Genomic DNA, 15342 nt, shown 5'->3' with positions numbered 1-15342 from the left:
CAGGGCCAGTGCCGGAACAGCCTTCTCCCGGCCTCCCTCCCTCCTGGCCTCCCCAGGTGCTGGGTCTCCGGGTCCGCGGGCTCAGAGGCCCATCTTCCCTGTTCTGCTCCATCTGTACTGTGTCCAGCTAAGGGCACTGCCTCCACTGCCCCCAAGTCCCCAGCACTCAGGATGACTGGGCAGGAGAGGGCTCTGTGCAGGGCGCAGCTGGGCGTCTCCATGGCTCTGGGCCGCCCGTCAGCAGTTGGGCCTGCGTCCCTCTGGACACCAGGTCCTTCCTTGGGTTTCTGGCTCTGCTGGTCTCTGCAGGAATGTTCAAGAATGCTGTCCCTTCCCTTTTCCCCACCACCCCCATGCCCTCCCTCACACCCCTGCCCACAGCCCTTCCCCTCTGCCTTCTGCCAAAAGAATCCAGAGCAAAGCAGCGTTCTCTTCTGGCCTTGTCTGCCTGAGAGAGTGGTGAGAAGGGACAGTTCTCTCAGGTTCATGAAATAAACATTTGGTAGCAGAGGTCGTGAGGGTCTGGGGATCCTTTGGGAAATCCTGGAGTGGGGTCACAGGCTGTGGGTAAGGAGTGGACCATCTAAGAGGAGATGGGACTCTGTCCCCTGTCCCTGCAGGGTCTAGGGATGGATGAGGAGTCCTAGAGCCTGGGTTTTGGGGAGAAAGGAAGGAGCAGGGAAGGTGCCCCTCAGAGCCAGTACAACCCCACCCTGAGTCAGGCGGGCCTTAGCCCAGACTGCTTGGATGGTTACTCAGACCAACAGTCAGTGAAACACTGAGAGTCCCAGACTTCATTCAATAAACCACCAAAGCACCAGCCCAACCGGCCATGTTCCCAGTTGATTCACATTAGCTGCTCAGCCAGGGTTGGCCAGTTGAAGGGAACCTAATTCTTTGTAGAGCCGTCATGTGACGGTTGGTTTGGGACGTCCTGGCTTCTGAGTCAGCTTGGGAGCCGAGCAGACGCCTGGCCACTGACGGTGCTCAGCTGGCCATTGGGGAAGGCTCCACACGAGGTGGCTGATGGTGTGAAGGTGTGGGGGCAGGATGTGCACAGCTGGGCTCCTTCCCCTGCTCCTTCAGTGGGGCTTGGTTTGGGGAAAACAGTGTCATGTTTTGGGTCAGGGATTGATAGACCCAGAGAAGAGGCTGAGCTGTGATTCAGGCTGCTGTTCTGGCTCAGACGCCTCCTCCAGGAGGAACGTTGGGGCAGGAGGAGTTGAGGATTGAAGGGAGGGAAGCCCTTGGTTCAGGAGTCAAGGGCATGATCCAAAGGACTTGCTTGGGAGTTCAGGGATCTCTGTCCCTGGGAACCCGTTGCATTCCCGTCCCAGATCCATCACTCATCGGTGTTGTGAATCTCTGAAGGTCTCTAAGTTTCCATGCCGGCAACTATAAGATAGGGGTCCCCGGGCCCTGCTCACTGCTCAAATAATCCCCTGGTTTCACCTGTTCACCCCTTCCTCTTTCCTTGAAACCCCTGGTCTTTTTAGTGTCTCTCCAGATCTGCCCTTTCCAAAATGTCATAGTTGCAATCATGAACATGTCACGGTGACTTAGATGGCCTTTACTGGAAAGTCTAAAGGCTCTGTTTCTAATTTCTCTTCTGCTTCTTCCCATTGCCTTCCTTTTCCACCAAGGAAAACCCTGGTCATGGGTATTAACTAACCGGCTCCATAAGCCCCCTTCCGTGCCCAGTCGACCAAAGCTGCCTAAGTGCCAAGTAGCACCACTCGTGACTGGCACATCGTTCTAGATCCCCCACAGGGCCTATCGAGGAAATTCCTCATGACACAGCATACGAATAGGCTCCATCTAATGCCAGGGTAAGGTCTCCTGTCTTTGTCTGAGATTGATATGTTGCTTTGGCGGTTTATTTCAGGTTTGATGGATTTCACGCAGGATGATCTGACAGTGTATATTATGGATGGCATGTGCAGTTTCCATGGTGGGGAGAGTGTCAGTTGGGAGTTTCTTACCAACAGATACCTGAGTCAAGAGGGCACTCAAAAATGACAGCATCCATTCCAAGCTGGACAGCAGTGAACATCTTGGCATTTCTCTTCCTTGGAAAAGAATTTTATAATTGCCAATCAAAATGGACCTGAGACCTACTGTCCAGGAAAAGTTGGTGCCTTTTGGCATAAGTACATTTGCTCTACTCTTGCTTTTGGGTTCCCTTGAGTCAACTGCTTTTTCCCATCTGGTTTTCTAGACTCACCAAGAGAACAAAAGCCCCATGCAAGCAGAATACAGTATGACCTGACTCTCACTGTGTTTTCATTTCATCCTCGGACCGTCTGAAGAAGTGAGGTGGGAGGTGCTCCCTGGAGCAAGTTCTCTCCTCCTCTCCTCACCCGAATCCTGGGTCCCTGGAGCCGAATAAATCCTGTACTTGCCTCCACGTGGAAGGGACCTCTGTGCAACTCCCCCCCCCCCACCACCTGCTGATACCCTCCCTGGTTGGCAGGATTTCTAGAGGCCTGTGTGAATGCCGCTGGGCCCTCGTACACACTGGGTCTCCAGGCCCCACCGAGCTGTCTCCTGGGAGCGAACAGCCCCAGGAAAGAGGCTCTTGGCAGTGGGGCTGGGGTTCCTGCCCCTGTCAGATCCCACTCCTCCAGCCACACAGCAATGGGCCTGCTCCCCACACCACGGTTATAGCCCTCCGTGTGATCTTTCTTGTGCCTGCCTGGGTCCTCCCCCACTCCTTCCAGTGCTCAGGGCAGAGGCTGGCAGGCACAGGGGTTTCTACGGCTACACCTGTTGATGTTTTCCCCTCGCTTCACCTATAGACTGGGGACTTTGGGCAAGTTATGTTACCTCTAATGTCACAGTCACTGTCCCTAAGGGGCTGGAGGAAAGGGCTGTGGGAACGTCCAGTGTCCCCCAGGTACCTAAGGTCAGAGCAGGCACAGGCCAGCCACACGGTATGGGGAATGGATTGTCTTCTCCAACGGACCAGCACAACCATGAAGGTGCCCCTGGATTTGGCTGGATTGATTAATTGATGGATTGATTGGTTAGGGAAGGTGGCAGTATAGCCATGGCATGCACACTTGGATTCCACTCTCCCCATATTGGAGGAAAATACAAAGGTGGAGGCTGACCAGGAGACGGGAAATGGACAGGAATCTGGAGGGAGGAAGGAGTCCAGGTGGTCATTGGGGAGGGAACTTGGGAGGCGGGCAGTGTATTGCACACAAAGTCCTAGGGACAGTGAGTGCCTCTTGGAGGGACGGGGTGGCTCAGGTGCTGCTTCCTGGTCCCAGGTATGGAATCTGAGGACTAGGAGGGGCCTGGAGTCCCTGGACCTGCTCCTCATCACATTGGAGAAAGGTGGGAAGAGGGCCCCAGGGGGATTGTAGTGTGAGGGCACAGTTGCCATCTCGGGTCAGGGATGTAATCCCAGAAGCAGCAGCCTGAGTTCTCACCTCCCCTGACCTCATCCTCTCTTTCCCACAGCCACCCTGTCACTGTCGCTGCCCTTGTGCACGCAGAAGTCTGTTTTACAGATCCTGAGGGTTAGGATTCAGACACTAGCCATCTGCATATAATTTACTTCCTACTTCTGGCTCTTTTCTATTTATTTCTGGCGCTTAAGTCTCCTGTGTGACTCTTCCCTGCTCCCTCTTTGGATGATTCCCATCCTGAAGGACCCAGTCCCATCCAGGCCCAGGAGGACCTAGCATCTCCAGTGTCTATACAATCTCCCCAGCATCCCGTCACCAGCTTTCCCAGCAGCACCCTGTTCCCAGGGCTGAGCAGCCCTGTGTGGTGGGTTGGGCACCAGGCTGGAATGAGGAGGGCTGGGATCGCTCTGCTGGAGGGCCCCCCCGGGAGCCTGTGTCTGCCCTGGCCGAGCCCGTCTTGGTGCTCTCCTGCCCCAGAGATGGGGATGGGGGCCTCTGCAATCACATGACTGTCTTCTGCCTTACAGCTACCAAGATCACACAATTTTAAAACAAGAATTATTCCATCAGGAATCTGATTCCAGAAATCCTCCTGTCATGGATGAAAGAGAATGTGTCAGGAAAGAAGGGGCATGGAGTGGAACAGGAGGAGGAAATGGAGTGCAGAGAGGCAGGAGGAAGTGCAGAAGGCAAACAAGTGCCCTTCAGGGAACCTGAACGCCCAGGAGCTCGGTGGGGCAGCCCACAATGCACGTGACCTTGCAGGAGGACATGAAGGTTATGGCCACATGCCACAAGTGAAGGGTGTACTGACAACATAGCCCAGGGAGCAGATAGCCACGCCCTGCCCAGCCCTAACTTTGTTGGGCCACTGACTCCTGACTCCACGGACTCTTGCATTTGGGCGACAGGGCTGGAGGCCCCTGCGGGGCCACATGGAGCAGGTCACATTGTGTTCTTTGGGAAAGGTGTCCCTGGAGGGTTTAACATCTCAGTCCTGCAGGACTCTATGCTGCCCAACCCTCTCAAGGGAAACAGCGAGCACATCAGCCACTCAACAAGGTGAGATAGTGCAGGGTGGGCTGGGTTTTTCCCAGTTCAGGCTCCCAGGGAAAGAGGGAGGAGGACAGAGGCCGGGGGTCTCCCTGTGAATCCAGTAAGGTGGTTCCCCTGGCTCAGCTCCGCATCCTCATGGGCATAGAGCAGCCTGTCTTTAGATAGGGGCCACAGCAGCCTCCAGTCTGGGCTGGGAGTTTCCCAAGGCCAGTCATCCCCTCAAACCCTTCAGAGTCCTCTGGACGCCCTGGGTCACCTTGTGGCACCATTTCTCAGACTGGAATTCTACAGATTTGTCATATATGCAGAAAAACCAAAGAGAGCAGACAATTTTGAAGCAAATTCAATGCAGTGCTAACTTGGAATATGTTAAGGAGTAAGGTTTTCCAGTTACTTACATTTCTCTTTCCAATTTTGTAAATAAATATAAGAAATAGAACTTGTATTATATTTTAAAAATCAGTGTCTTCTGTGACCTTACCTTGCTGGAATATGCTAAAGACATATAATTCATGATTTCAATAGGACGCATACTGATTGTGTTTTAATTGAAAGCTGTAGGCAAAGTTTGATGGGGTGTTAGGAAGAAGGATTATGAGTGAGGAAAAGAGGGGAGAGTTTCACAGTCCACTGTGACTGTGCAGGGGTCATGACAGTCTGTATTGCATGTGGGGTGGGGAGCAGGGTCACCACTCTCACCACCCTGTATCATTAGACCTCTTGTTCCTCACAGGGCCCAGAGGGTGGGACTTGGGCTTTTTCTCTTGTAATTCTTTTCGTTAGCTTCCCCAATTGGAGCTTTGTGTAGAGAGGAGCTGGTCTGTTTCCCCCTGGGAGAGTGATAAAGCTTTCCTTGCCCATAGGAAAGGATCCGGTCTATAAGGGCCACCTATGCTTGCTTGGACCTTGTGTTTCAACATCTAACTTAGCTAAGGCCAATTCCTACCTCCTGTCCCCAGACGTGAGTCAGAGGACCTGGGACAGGACAGATGTCTCACCTTGGTGTTTCAGCATCCTTCTGTGAAAAGGATGAGAATAGTTCTCCAAGGCCACTCCAGTTCCTCGATCTCGGACACCAGCTTCCCCAGCTGACCACCTGTCTTGATCTTATCTTTCTGAATGAGCACAGACAAAATGGGCACAACAAACCATCCTCACAGGGCTCCTTCTGGCATGAATTGACACACTGGAGGCAGCGGACATCACCACATTTTAGGAACATGGGTTTTTCTTTTTTTTTTTTTTAATTTGCATATTTATTTATTTATTATTTTTTGTTACTATTTATTTATTTTTTTTTAAATATATGAAATGTATTGTCAAATTGGTTTCCATAAAACACCCAGTGCTCAGCCCAAAAGGTGCCCTCCTCAATACCCATCACCCACCGTCCCCTCCCTCCCACCCCCCATCAACCCTCAGTTTGTTCTCAATTTTTAAGAGTCTCTTATGCTTTGGCTCTCTCCCACTCTAACCTCTTTTTGTTTTTTTCCTTCCCCTCCCCCATGGGTTTCTGTTAAGTTTCTCAGGATCCACATAAGAGTGAAAACATATGGTATCTGTCTTTCTCTGTATGGCTTATTTCACTTAGCATCACACTCTCCAGTTCCATCCACGTTGCTACAAAGGGCCATATTTCTTTCTTTCTCATTGCCTTGTAGTACTCCATTGTGTATATAAACCACAATTTCTTTATTCATTCATCAGTTGATGGACATTTAGGCTCTTTCCATAATTTGGCTATTGTTGAGAGTGCTGCTATAAACATTGGGGTACAAGTGCCCCTATGCATCAGCACTCCTGTATCCCTTGGGTAAATTCCTAGCAGTGCTATTGCTGGGTCATAGGGTAGGTCTATTTTTAATTTTCTGAGGAACATCCACACTGTTTTCCAGAGTGGCTGTATTAGTTTTCATTCCCACCAAAAGTGCAAGAGGGTTCCCGTTTCTCCAATCCTCTCCAGCATCTATAGTCTCCTGATTTGTTCATTTTGGCAACTCTGACTGGTGTGAGGTGATATCTGAGTGTGGTTTTGGTTTGTATTTCCCTGATGAGGAGCAATGTTGAGCATCATGTGCCTGTTGGCCATCTGGATGTCTTCTTTTAGAGAAGTGTCTATTCATGTTTTCTGCCCATTTCTTCACTGGGTTATTTGATTTTTGGGTGTGGAGTTTGGTGAGCTCTTTATAGATTTTGGATACTAGCCCTTTGTCCGATATGTCATTTGCAAAAATTATTTCCCATTCCGTTGGTTGCCTTTTAGTTTTGTTGGTTGTTTCCTTTGCAGTGCAGAAGCTTTTTATCTTCCTAAGGTCCCAGTAATTCATTTTTGCTTTTAATTCCCTTGCTTTTGGGGATGTGCCGAGTAAGAGATTGCTACGGCTGAGGTCAGAGGGGTCTTTTCCTGCTTTCTCCTCTAGGCTTTTGATGGTTTCCTGTCTCACATTCAGGTCCTTTATCCATTTTGAGTTTATTGTTGTGAATGGTGTGAGAAAGTGGTCTAGTTTCAACCTTCTGCATGTTGCTGTCCAGTTCTCCCAGCACCATTTGTTAAAGAGACTGTCTTCTTTCCATTGGATGTGCTTTCCTGCTTTGTCAAAGATTAGTTGGCCATACGTTTGTGGGTCTAGTTCTGGGGTTTCTATTCTATTCCATTGGTCTATGTGTCTGTTTTTGTGCCAGGAACATGGGTTTTTCAAGATAACTGAGGCAGATGAGACATCTCCTTCCTTCTTTAAAATGTTCAGCCATACCCACTCTCTGTGAAAAAATGAGCATGATAGTAGAGTTTCCTAAGGACCTAAAGGAACAGGACTGCGTGGGGTTTTTATCCTCTTTGCTTGCATAGACATGTCACATACCTACTACGTGTCCTCCCTCTACTAGGAAATGCCACGCACTACAAATATAAACATAAGTGACTCTTGGTGCTGCTCTTCTGATATCTTCTCATATTTGAGATGCTAAGTAGAATTAAAGACTCAGTTGGTCATTCAGCTTTGACCTGAGCTGGTAAAATCGACCAGACCTGGGGTGTCCAATATTGTAGCCACCAACCACCTGTGGAAATCGAGCCCCTGGAATTCAGCTCCTCTGATTTGAGCCGTGCTCTGAGTGTGACATGCACATTGATTCTGAGGACAGAATAAGAAAAAAAAAAGAAGAAGAAGAAACTTTCTTGTTGAGGTTTTAAAAACAATGTATTTTTGAAATCAAATACACGTTGAAGTGGTACCATTTTGCCCATTACAATGATTTGATTTTTGACTTGTTTCTTTTTACCATAGAGCTACTAGACAATCTGTAGTTGACATGGGTGGGTCCCATTCTATTTCTGCCTGTGATTGCCAGTCTAGGCTGAGAGATCCTCCCAACTCGCAGAACCACTCCAACCTGGCCGTGGCTCAGACCCACAGCAGCAGCTGAGAGGTTGAACCAATCAATGGGAGAAACTCAATTCAACATCTCGTACCACAGTCCAAGTCATGATCTGTTCAGGGAAAAGAAAGAATACGTCATCTCTCAAGCCTGGGTACTGAAAATCTACTCCCACCCACAGCTCCTAGAACAGAGAGCCCAGGCGTATACAGTGTCCCTAGGGGCACACACTGTGTTTGTGATGGAGGTGGCCTCAATAACACTTGCTGTATTCATAGAAGGATTTGTCCCCTGCACTTTGCTGTCTCACATGTGCCTTTTGTAGAACACTGACCAGCAAAAAGGAGGTTGCAGAAGAGTGGACTCCTCCTCTAGGAGATTCTGCTCTGGTTTCCAACTCCTTTCAAAGGGGGCTCAGTTCTGAAATGAGATTGATTCAGAAGGGGCTCCTTATGTTAAAGGGTCCTCTTGCCACCCTACCATACCAGGACTCACCTATTTCATCATCCGATTATGTTTTAATTTAATTCTGGGAGGACTGAGATTTCCTGATGACAGAAATGGTGCCACATGTGTTTTTATTCCACATGGAACCGAACTTTCAAAAGAAACAGCAGTTTCAGACATTTTGAATGTGAGGATTGATAAATGTGAAGAATTATCTGTGGTCAATAAATATCATGTTTTCCTTGTCTTGTGGACAAAACCAGACATGAACATTTAATTTCATTAATATTACTCTCTCTATACAATACTCCATAGTTATGTTGCTTACACAAATATGCTTCATCTGTCAAGCACATAATGTGTCATAAAATTCCCATTTCAATTTGACTCACTGTTTAAAATTAAAACCTTCTGGTTTACTACTTAATACACTTAGCTTCTATGGGATATGAATTCTCACTCACGTTAGCTCAGCGATTTGAAACATGTGGGCCCAGAACCTAGTTTTGAGGAACCGTGGGGTACCAAGCTAAGGAGGGGATGGAAATTGGCTGTGCTTGGTTCCACTCCTAGGAGATAAATTCTTCACTTTGATTTTATTGCCACTCAGTGACTAGAAAGTAGAAATCTCTTACTGCCGTCACGTTTTCCTGCACAGTAAAATATAAGATTATCGGTGTATCAAAGCCCACGAAGCATATTTGAAACGGATTTGAGCTTCAAAATATGGGAAGGTCATAACAACAATTGGTAAATTACACACATTTTAAATATCTTTATTAGTGATCTGTCGATGAAATTTGAGGAGTTTTTTGTTGTGTCTCACTTATTTGGGTTTTTATTCTTCAACCGTAGAAAAGCGGAGGGATTGTAGTTCTTGAGTGACTTTGGCAGACACCCGAAGAAGGTTGGGTGAACCGAGTGGTAGTAAACACGGCTGGCCGCTAGGTGGAGCTATGTCAAAGACGATGGAAGCACTTCCCTGTTCCCTGGCCTCATGCAGGCTTAAGGCATCCACTCTTACCTTCTGAAATGCCCACCGGAAGGCAAACACCCACCTGATCCTGCAGTTGCTCCGTTCAGTAAGCATTTCTGTCTCCTGATAACCAGGGGTAGCCTCACCCCCTGCTTCTTCGCAGGACGATTAAAAACTGTAGCCGTTTCAATTCGTAGGTACGTGTTCAGCCTTCCCATTTTCCGTGGAACTTTGATCCATCCTTACTGTGTGGCCAAACTCCGCTACACCCAATGTCCCCTCAATTGTTCCTACCTGTAGAAACCTTTCCTTTTGTCCCAAGACAAAAGATGTTTGGACTTTGTTCTCCCAGGACAACTTGCGGGGGCTTCTGATAGAGGGTGTGGTCTTAAATTTTCTTTAATGACACAAATTTAGAAGAGAGCTGGGCCTGTGGTCTTGATTTTGGATATCAAATACAAGGAGAAAAGTAGACAACAAATAGTGACTCTTGGATTGATCTATGACTTAATACTTTGAAATCCATCAGATTTCCCATATATTGTCTCCTGATAATATATGTCTCCCTACACTTTCCTGGTTATCTAGGAGTAATACAAACAACAGAACATAATGGAAGGGAGAAAACTTGACTGCACACTATATAAAGAATAAAGCAAAGGAAACTTACCTGAATTGTGGCACGACATCAAGAAGGGGAAATATTAAGATTATCTAAGAATTATTTCTAATTTCCTACCTCAGAAGTCAAGTCTACAATTCTCGTGCTTCTTGTACATTTTCACACATTTCCAAACTTGATCTGAACAAATGAAAGCAAATGTGAAACTCATACAATGACAATTTTGAGAAGTGGTGGTTGTATTTGACTTTGAGAGACATTGTTCTAAATGGACTATAAATGCTCTGAGTTCACACTTTGTCAGCCACCAACAGATTTAAACCTCATACACTTTACTAGGATTACCAAGGGGTGGAAATGCTGTGAAATGGCTAATCAATAATAGTTTTGATGTGAATGTTAGTTTAGATAGAAGATGCAGGATAGGATTTATTGTAACATTAGTAGTCTCATTTCTGTTACAGTCGGTAGCAGAAGTTTCAAAACAGAAACGTTGTCCAATTTCCTGTGATTTTGCACACACTCCAGTTTGCTTCACAAATCCTTGAAAATACATATTTGCAATCACAGAGAGAAATATCTGGGGAGAAATGATGGTGTCCACGGAGTGAGCTTTTAGAGTACACTTCTCGAAACAATGATTGTTACATTTCATTAAAACATTTTAGTTTTTAACAGGGCCCCTGGGTAGCTCAGTCAGTTAAGCATCCAACTTTGGCTCAGGTCATGATTTGTTGTTTTACATGTTCAAGCCCCACTTAGGATTCTGCTTAGGATTCTGTGTTCTCCCTCTCTCTCTGCCCCTCCCTCACTCACACTCTGTCTGTCTGTCTCCCTCTCAAAAACAAGTAAACATTAAAAAAATTTTATGTTTGGGGCGCCTGGGTGGCTCAGTCAGTTGAGCATCCCACTTCAGCCCAGCTCATGATCCGGCACCTCGTGAGTTTGAGCCGTGTGTTGGGCTCTGTGCTGACTGGCTCAGAGCCTGGAGCCTGCTTTGGATTTTGTGTCTCCCTCTCTCTCTCTGCCCCTCCCCTACTCTGTCTCTCTGTCTCCCCAAAATAAATAAACCTTAAAAATTTTTTTTTAATTTTCCTTTTAAGTAATCTCTGCACCCATTTGGGGCTCAACTTCACGACTCCGAGATCAAGAGTCACACACTCCATGGATTGAGCCAGCCAGGCGAGCCCTCATTACTTTTTACAAAATCTAACTATGAGAATATATTTATTGCATTCACACCAGTGGGGTCTGTGCCTAATTCCTTATAGATAGATAGATATCGACCCTTTAACATTGGGTTCAAAGAGATTGGGAGGAATCCTCCTTTTTCTTAGAGAGACTTAATAGACATGGCTTAAGACAGGGTTTCTTAAACTGGGCTCTGTTGACATTTTGCACAAGGTAAGTCTTGTGAGGAGCTGCAGGATGCCTTACAAAATGTTTAGCTGCATCCCTGGCCTCAGCCTGCCAAATGCCAGCCGTGCCTTCCCCACTGTTGACACGTTAAATGTATCCAGAATTTGCCAGATGTCCCCTGGGGGCCCAATTTCTCCCTGATTGGGGACCACCAGAAGCCAATATCATGCGTCCCAGAGAACTGGGAAGGTACTCTCTCCAGGTACAATAATCTAGTATGTACCTGAATTAAGTAACAGTAATATTGGACTAATGGGGCATTGAGAGGGTGTGAATACAGTGAGTGAGAGAGAGAAACTCCAATGTAAGTCTGGAGGCCAGGATTCAAGGGGAGGTGAGGGGAGCGCTGAATTCTTTTAGTTAGTTTAAATGATTCCTATACGGTCATTAAATTAATTGGTTTCTCACATTTTAAAGAAGATGGCTAAGGAGATAGCAAGATGGAGAATTTAGATGATTAAACCATTACTGAGTGTCTACCATCCAATCCATGCCTGGCAACACGGATGTGGTTTTGTCACACACTGACTCTGGGTCTGGAGATTCCAGGCAGAGATGTGATTCTCAGGACTCAGTCTGACAAAGTGGATTATTTCATTATGTTCCTAAAGTATAGCCTAGGAGATCCTGAACGTACCATCCACTCTATTGCTGTGCTGTGAATGATCTCTATCTCCACTCTCCTCTATGGTAGCAACCAGCTCTGAGCGGCTCTCGAGCCCTTGAAATGTGGTCACGTTTCATGTGTCACAGTGGAAATCTTAACATTTTGGATGTATCAGATCAAAAATATATTACTCACATTAGCTTCACTGTTTTACTGTTTTTGATTTTCCTTTTTCCAGTGTGTTTACTGGCAAAGCCAAAACTATGTATGTGCTTTGCACAATTTTTATCAGAGAACAGTGACCTAGAAGGTGGAGAATTGTGCCCTGTTGGAATCCTGAAAGTCACCCTTGTCCTGGGTTCATGTCTAGGCCAGGTAGTACATGCAGACAGAACGGGGGATCCTGCTAAGTCTGGGTCCTCCTTGCATCTCAGCTCAAAGCCCTGGACATTTTTTTTTCTTTTTTTGCAATGTAAATACATATCTTTATTACTTAATGTTACACCTTTATAAAATTTATATTAATTTAATACCTTTCCTATTGTTTTTCTGATTAAAACATATATACAATGGCAGAGTAGAAAATCTTAAGGTTTAGAACATATAAAATTAATAGAAGTCTGATTCTACCATTCAAAAAGAACACGATAACATTTCTGTTCACCTTTCCCATATTGACACAAGAAAATTTTACCTTAGATTTAGTTGAAATTTTTCTTTTTATTATACTTTCTTAATGTAAATATTATTTTAATTACTATTTTTCATTTTATGACTTTTTCTATATGTACCATCCCGGATTCTAAACTTCTAGACTAATTTGGTAGAGAAAAAACATGTAATTAATGTAGCTGTTAGTTTTTTATCAAAAACACAGGCATGTGTGTTTCAGTGAAGAGCTAAAGGTAAACTCCTTGTCCCACACCTTTGCTAAGAAAATAAATATGCCTTCTATGTAATTACTCTACATCAAATTGTGCTTATAATTAATGGGTCTATAACCTGACTAAATTACTTTAAGATATAATGATTACTTCTAATATTTCATCTGGGACAAAGTTTAAACTTCGTTCTAGAGGTGTCCTTGGACTGAGGTTGGTAGAAATGGGTATGGATTGTGTTTTAAATAAAAAAAAGGGACCTCTCTCTATTCTCAAAATATTCTCTTTTTCCCTCTTCACCCTGAAATTTTGACTAGTGATTATAATTGGTGTTGGAGGGGTCAGGTCGTTTCCCTTCATGTAATTTATTTTCAAAACAGAGAATGACAATGTGTGAGACCAGGATTCAGCTTTTGAAACACAAGCACTTAATCTCCAATGGTGCCCCTGTTTCTGTAGAGATGCACCTGTCCACACAGCAGAAGTTGGACGGTGTGCACCTGCATTCCCCATGAAAGCTCTGTTGCCATGGCGATGAAATGATGTAAGATGCCCGTTTTTTCCAACTGCCAGTCTCTGAGCTGAGCAGTTCAAATCTGATAGCGAGTGAGTTCTCAGATCTGCACCTAGTGTCTTCGAAGATGGGCAATCTGATTTGTTGCTGCGGTGGTATGTTCATAAAGATCTTCTTAACACTGTCTGCTACTAACTGGACAGTTAGCTGTTGCTGAAAATATTTTTCCATGGTTTAAAATCTCCTCTCTCCTTCTGGTCGTACGGAGTTATGAATATGTTTTATAGTTTTATCTCTTGATTTTCGGTTATTCTATCAAGATAGCTCCCTTGATATTTTTTCTCCATTGAGAAAAATGGATTATATCCTGCACCCCTTTCTTGTCACCACTAGGTATTCCTAGGAGAAAACATACAGCAATGTCTATTGTAATGTAGGATCTTTTAAAACTCCAAAAGTATGTATTCAAATTATTCATTACAGAAATGTAGAGTGAATCCAGAATGGTTGATATGGAAGGTATCCATCATTGTTTTTAACATGCTTTCCCTATACTCTTTATACCAAAAAGGGGTATTGGGTTCAGTATTTGGGGAGATGTGTTCCTTCATTCACATAAAGAGTTGTCCAAAGAGACCCTAACAATATGAGAGTTTCAACAATTTGTGGCCCCCAAACACACATTTGCTTTTATCCTTTGGGTGTTATCCAGAATTACACTGTATACATTGGATCACTCTGGAGAACAATCATGAATATTTCTGGTCAAGGGCCACAGAGAGTGGGATCCAGGGGTCACCAACAGCTTTTTTATTCTTTTTTCTTTTCTTTTGTGTTCCTTTTTTTTTATGCCTCTGATTCTGTCAAAACTAAATTATGTTGACGTAAAATGATAGTTTCTAGGCAAAGCAAAGCAGCTGTGTGTCATAGAACGACGGTCTGGGAACTCAGAGTCCCAGGTTTGAATCCACCTCCGGAACTTGCAAAATTGTAAGGTCTCATTTAATATCTATACCCTCTAATGAATCTTTCTGACCACTTGTCATACACTGCACACTTTACATGCAATAATTCATTCAATGCCATCACAAACATATGTGATGGTTTGTTACTCTTCCTACTTCTCAGGAGGAGAAACTGAGGCACAGAGATTCTTGTGTCCAGGAGCATGAACTCCTAAGAGTCAGGATGTGAACCCAGGCCTGTAGTCCCAATGCTCATGCTTTAACTACCGAACTGCACTTCTACTTAGCCATGGGATCACTGGCTGTGCAAAGGAGTACCAGCATCTGTGTGTATGTCAGGAATCACCTGGACCAAGGAAAATCCCACATGCTGTCTATTATTATGAGGTAGTCTCTGTGGTCCCATAGCCCAGGAAAACTCTCAAGCCAGATTATTATAGAACTTGCCGTAGTCACTAATATGAAAAGGATCTAGAAATCTTACATGGTTCTGGTCAGTTAAAAGATTCTGAAAGCTTGGAGGCACAAGTTAGGAAAACCTGGTCAAATTCTGCCAGTGCTGAGCTACTCCTCAGCACTTGGCCTGAGTCCAGTAAGGACTGAGGAGATCCTTTAGAGGTGTTGGATGGCATTGTCAATATGAGTGAGCCCTAGTAATGCTGAAGTTCTGTGAGCCTACCCGTGAGACAACGAAAATGAAGCCTCAAAGTACCAATTCACAGTGAACCTTGTGCCATCACCCTCATTGCTGCTCCCTTGTACAGCTGAGTTAGAGAGCTGGTCAGCACCTGCTCAGTCAGTTTCATGGTGTGGTCATTCTTCAGGACACGGCACAAATCTGATAAGAATTGGGAACATAACGGGCTGGTGCCTTACTCAGCTGCTGGAGCATGCATCTCTTGCTCCCTGGGTGACGAGTTCAGGCCCCGTCGCATGTGGTGTGTGAAGACTCATTCAGGAAAAAAGATCCAGGGACATAATGTAGTATATTCGGTAACATTATCAGCGTGAGCCCTAAAAACAGCTTGATTCCCAAGAACTACACACTGTAGGGGCCGTGA

General features: G+C 45.4%; 2 protein-coding genes across 6 annotated transcripts in view; one reads left to right on the top strand and one right to left on the bottom strand.

Annotated features, from left to right (window-relative positions):
- Positions 1-7653: 7653 nt before the first annotated feature.
- Positions 7654-15342, bottom strand: part of LOC123585334 (piwi-like protein 3) — a 76409-nt gene continuing 68720 nt past the window's right edge. The window contains exons 6-10 of one of the 5 annotated variants that reach the window (XR_006706092.1): positions 10013-10075; positions 8762-9710; positions 8346-8448; positions 8185-8270; positions 7654-7962 (exon numbers count right to left, since the gene is read on the bottom strand). The gene's annotated coding sequence lies outside the window, so the exon portion shown is untranslated. Of the gene's footprint in view, positions 7963-8184; positions 9711-10012; positions 10076-15342 lie in introns of all 5 variants that reach the window. The other 4 variants (XR_006706091.1, XR_006706094.1, XR_006706090.1 and 1 more) reach the window with 4 other exon arrangements.
- The window catches only part of LOC123585326 (titin-like), a 63997-nt gene continuing 62053 nt past the window's right edge, over positions 13399-15342 (top strand). The window contains exon 1 of the mRNA XM_045453355.1: positions 13399-13471. Coding sequence (XP_045309311.1) covers positions 13444-13471 — 28 coding nt within the window. The 5' untranslated portion in view covers positions 13399-13443. The remainder of the gene's footprint in view (positions 13472-15342) is intronic.

The sequence above is a fragment of the Leopardus geoffroyi genome, chromosome C3 (assembly GCF_018350155.1).
Source record: "Leopardus geoffroyi isolate Oge1 chromosome C3, O.geoffroyi_Oge1_pat1.0, whole genome shotgun sequence".
NCBI classification, from domain to species: Eukaryota; Metazoa; Chordata; class Mammalia; order Carnivora; family Felidae; genus Leopardus; species Leopardus geoffroyi.
The sequence above is the reverse complement of the archived record's forward strand: the minus strand, read 5'-3'. Positions and strand labels throughout refer to the sequence as shown.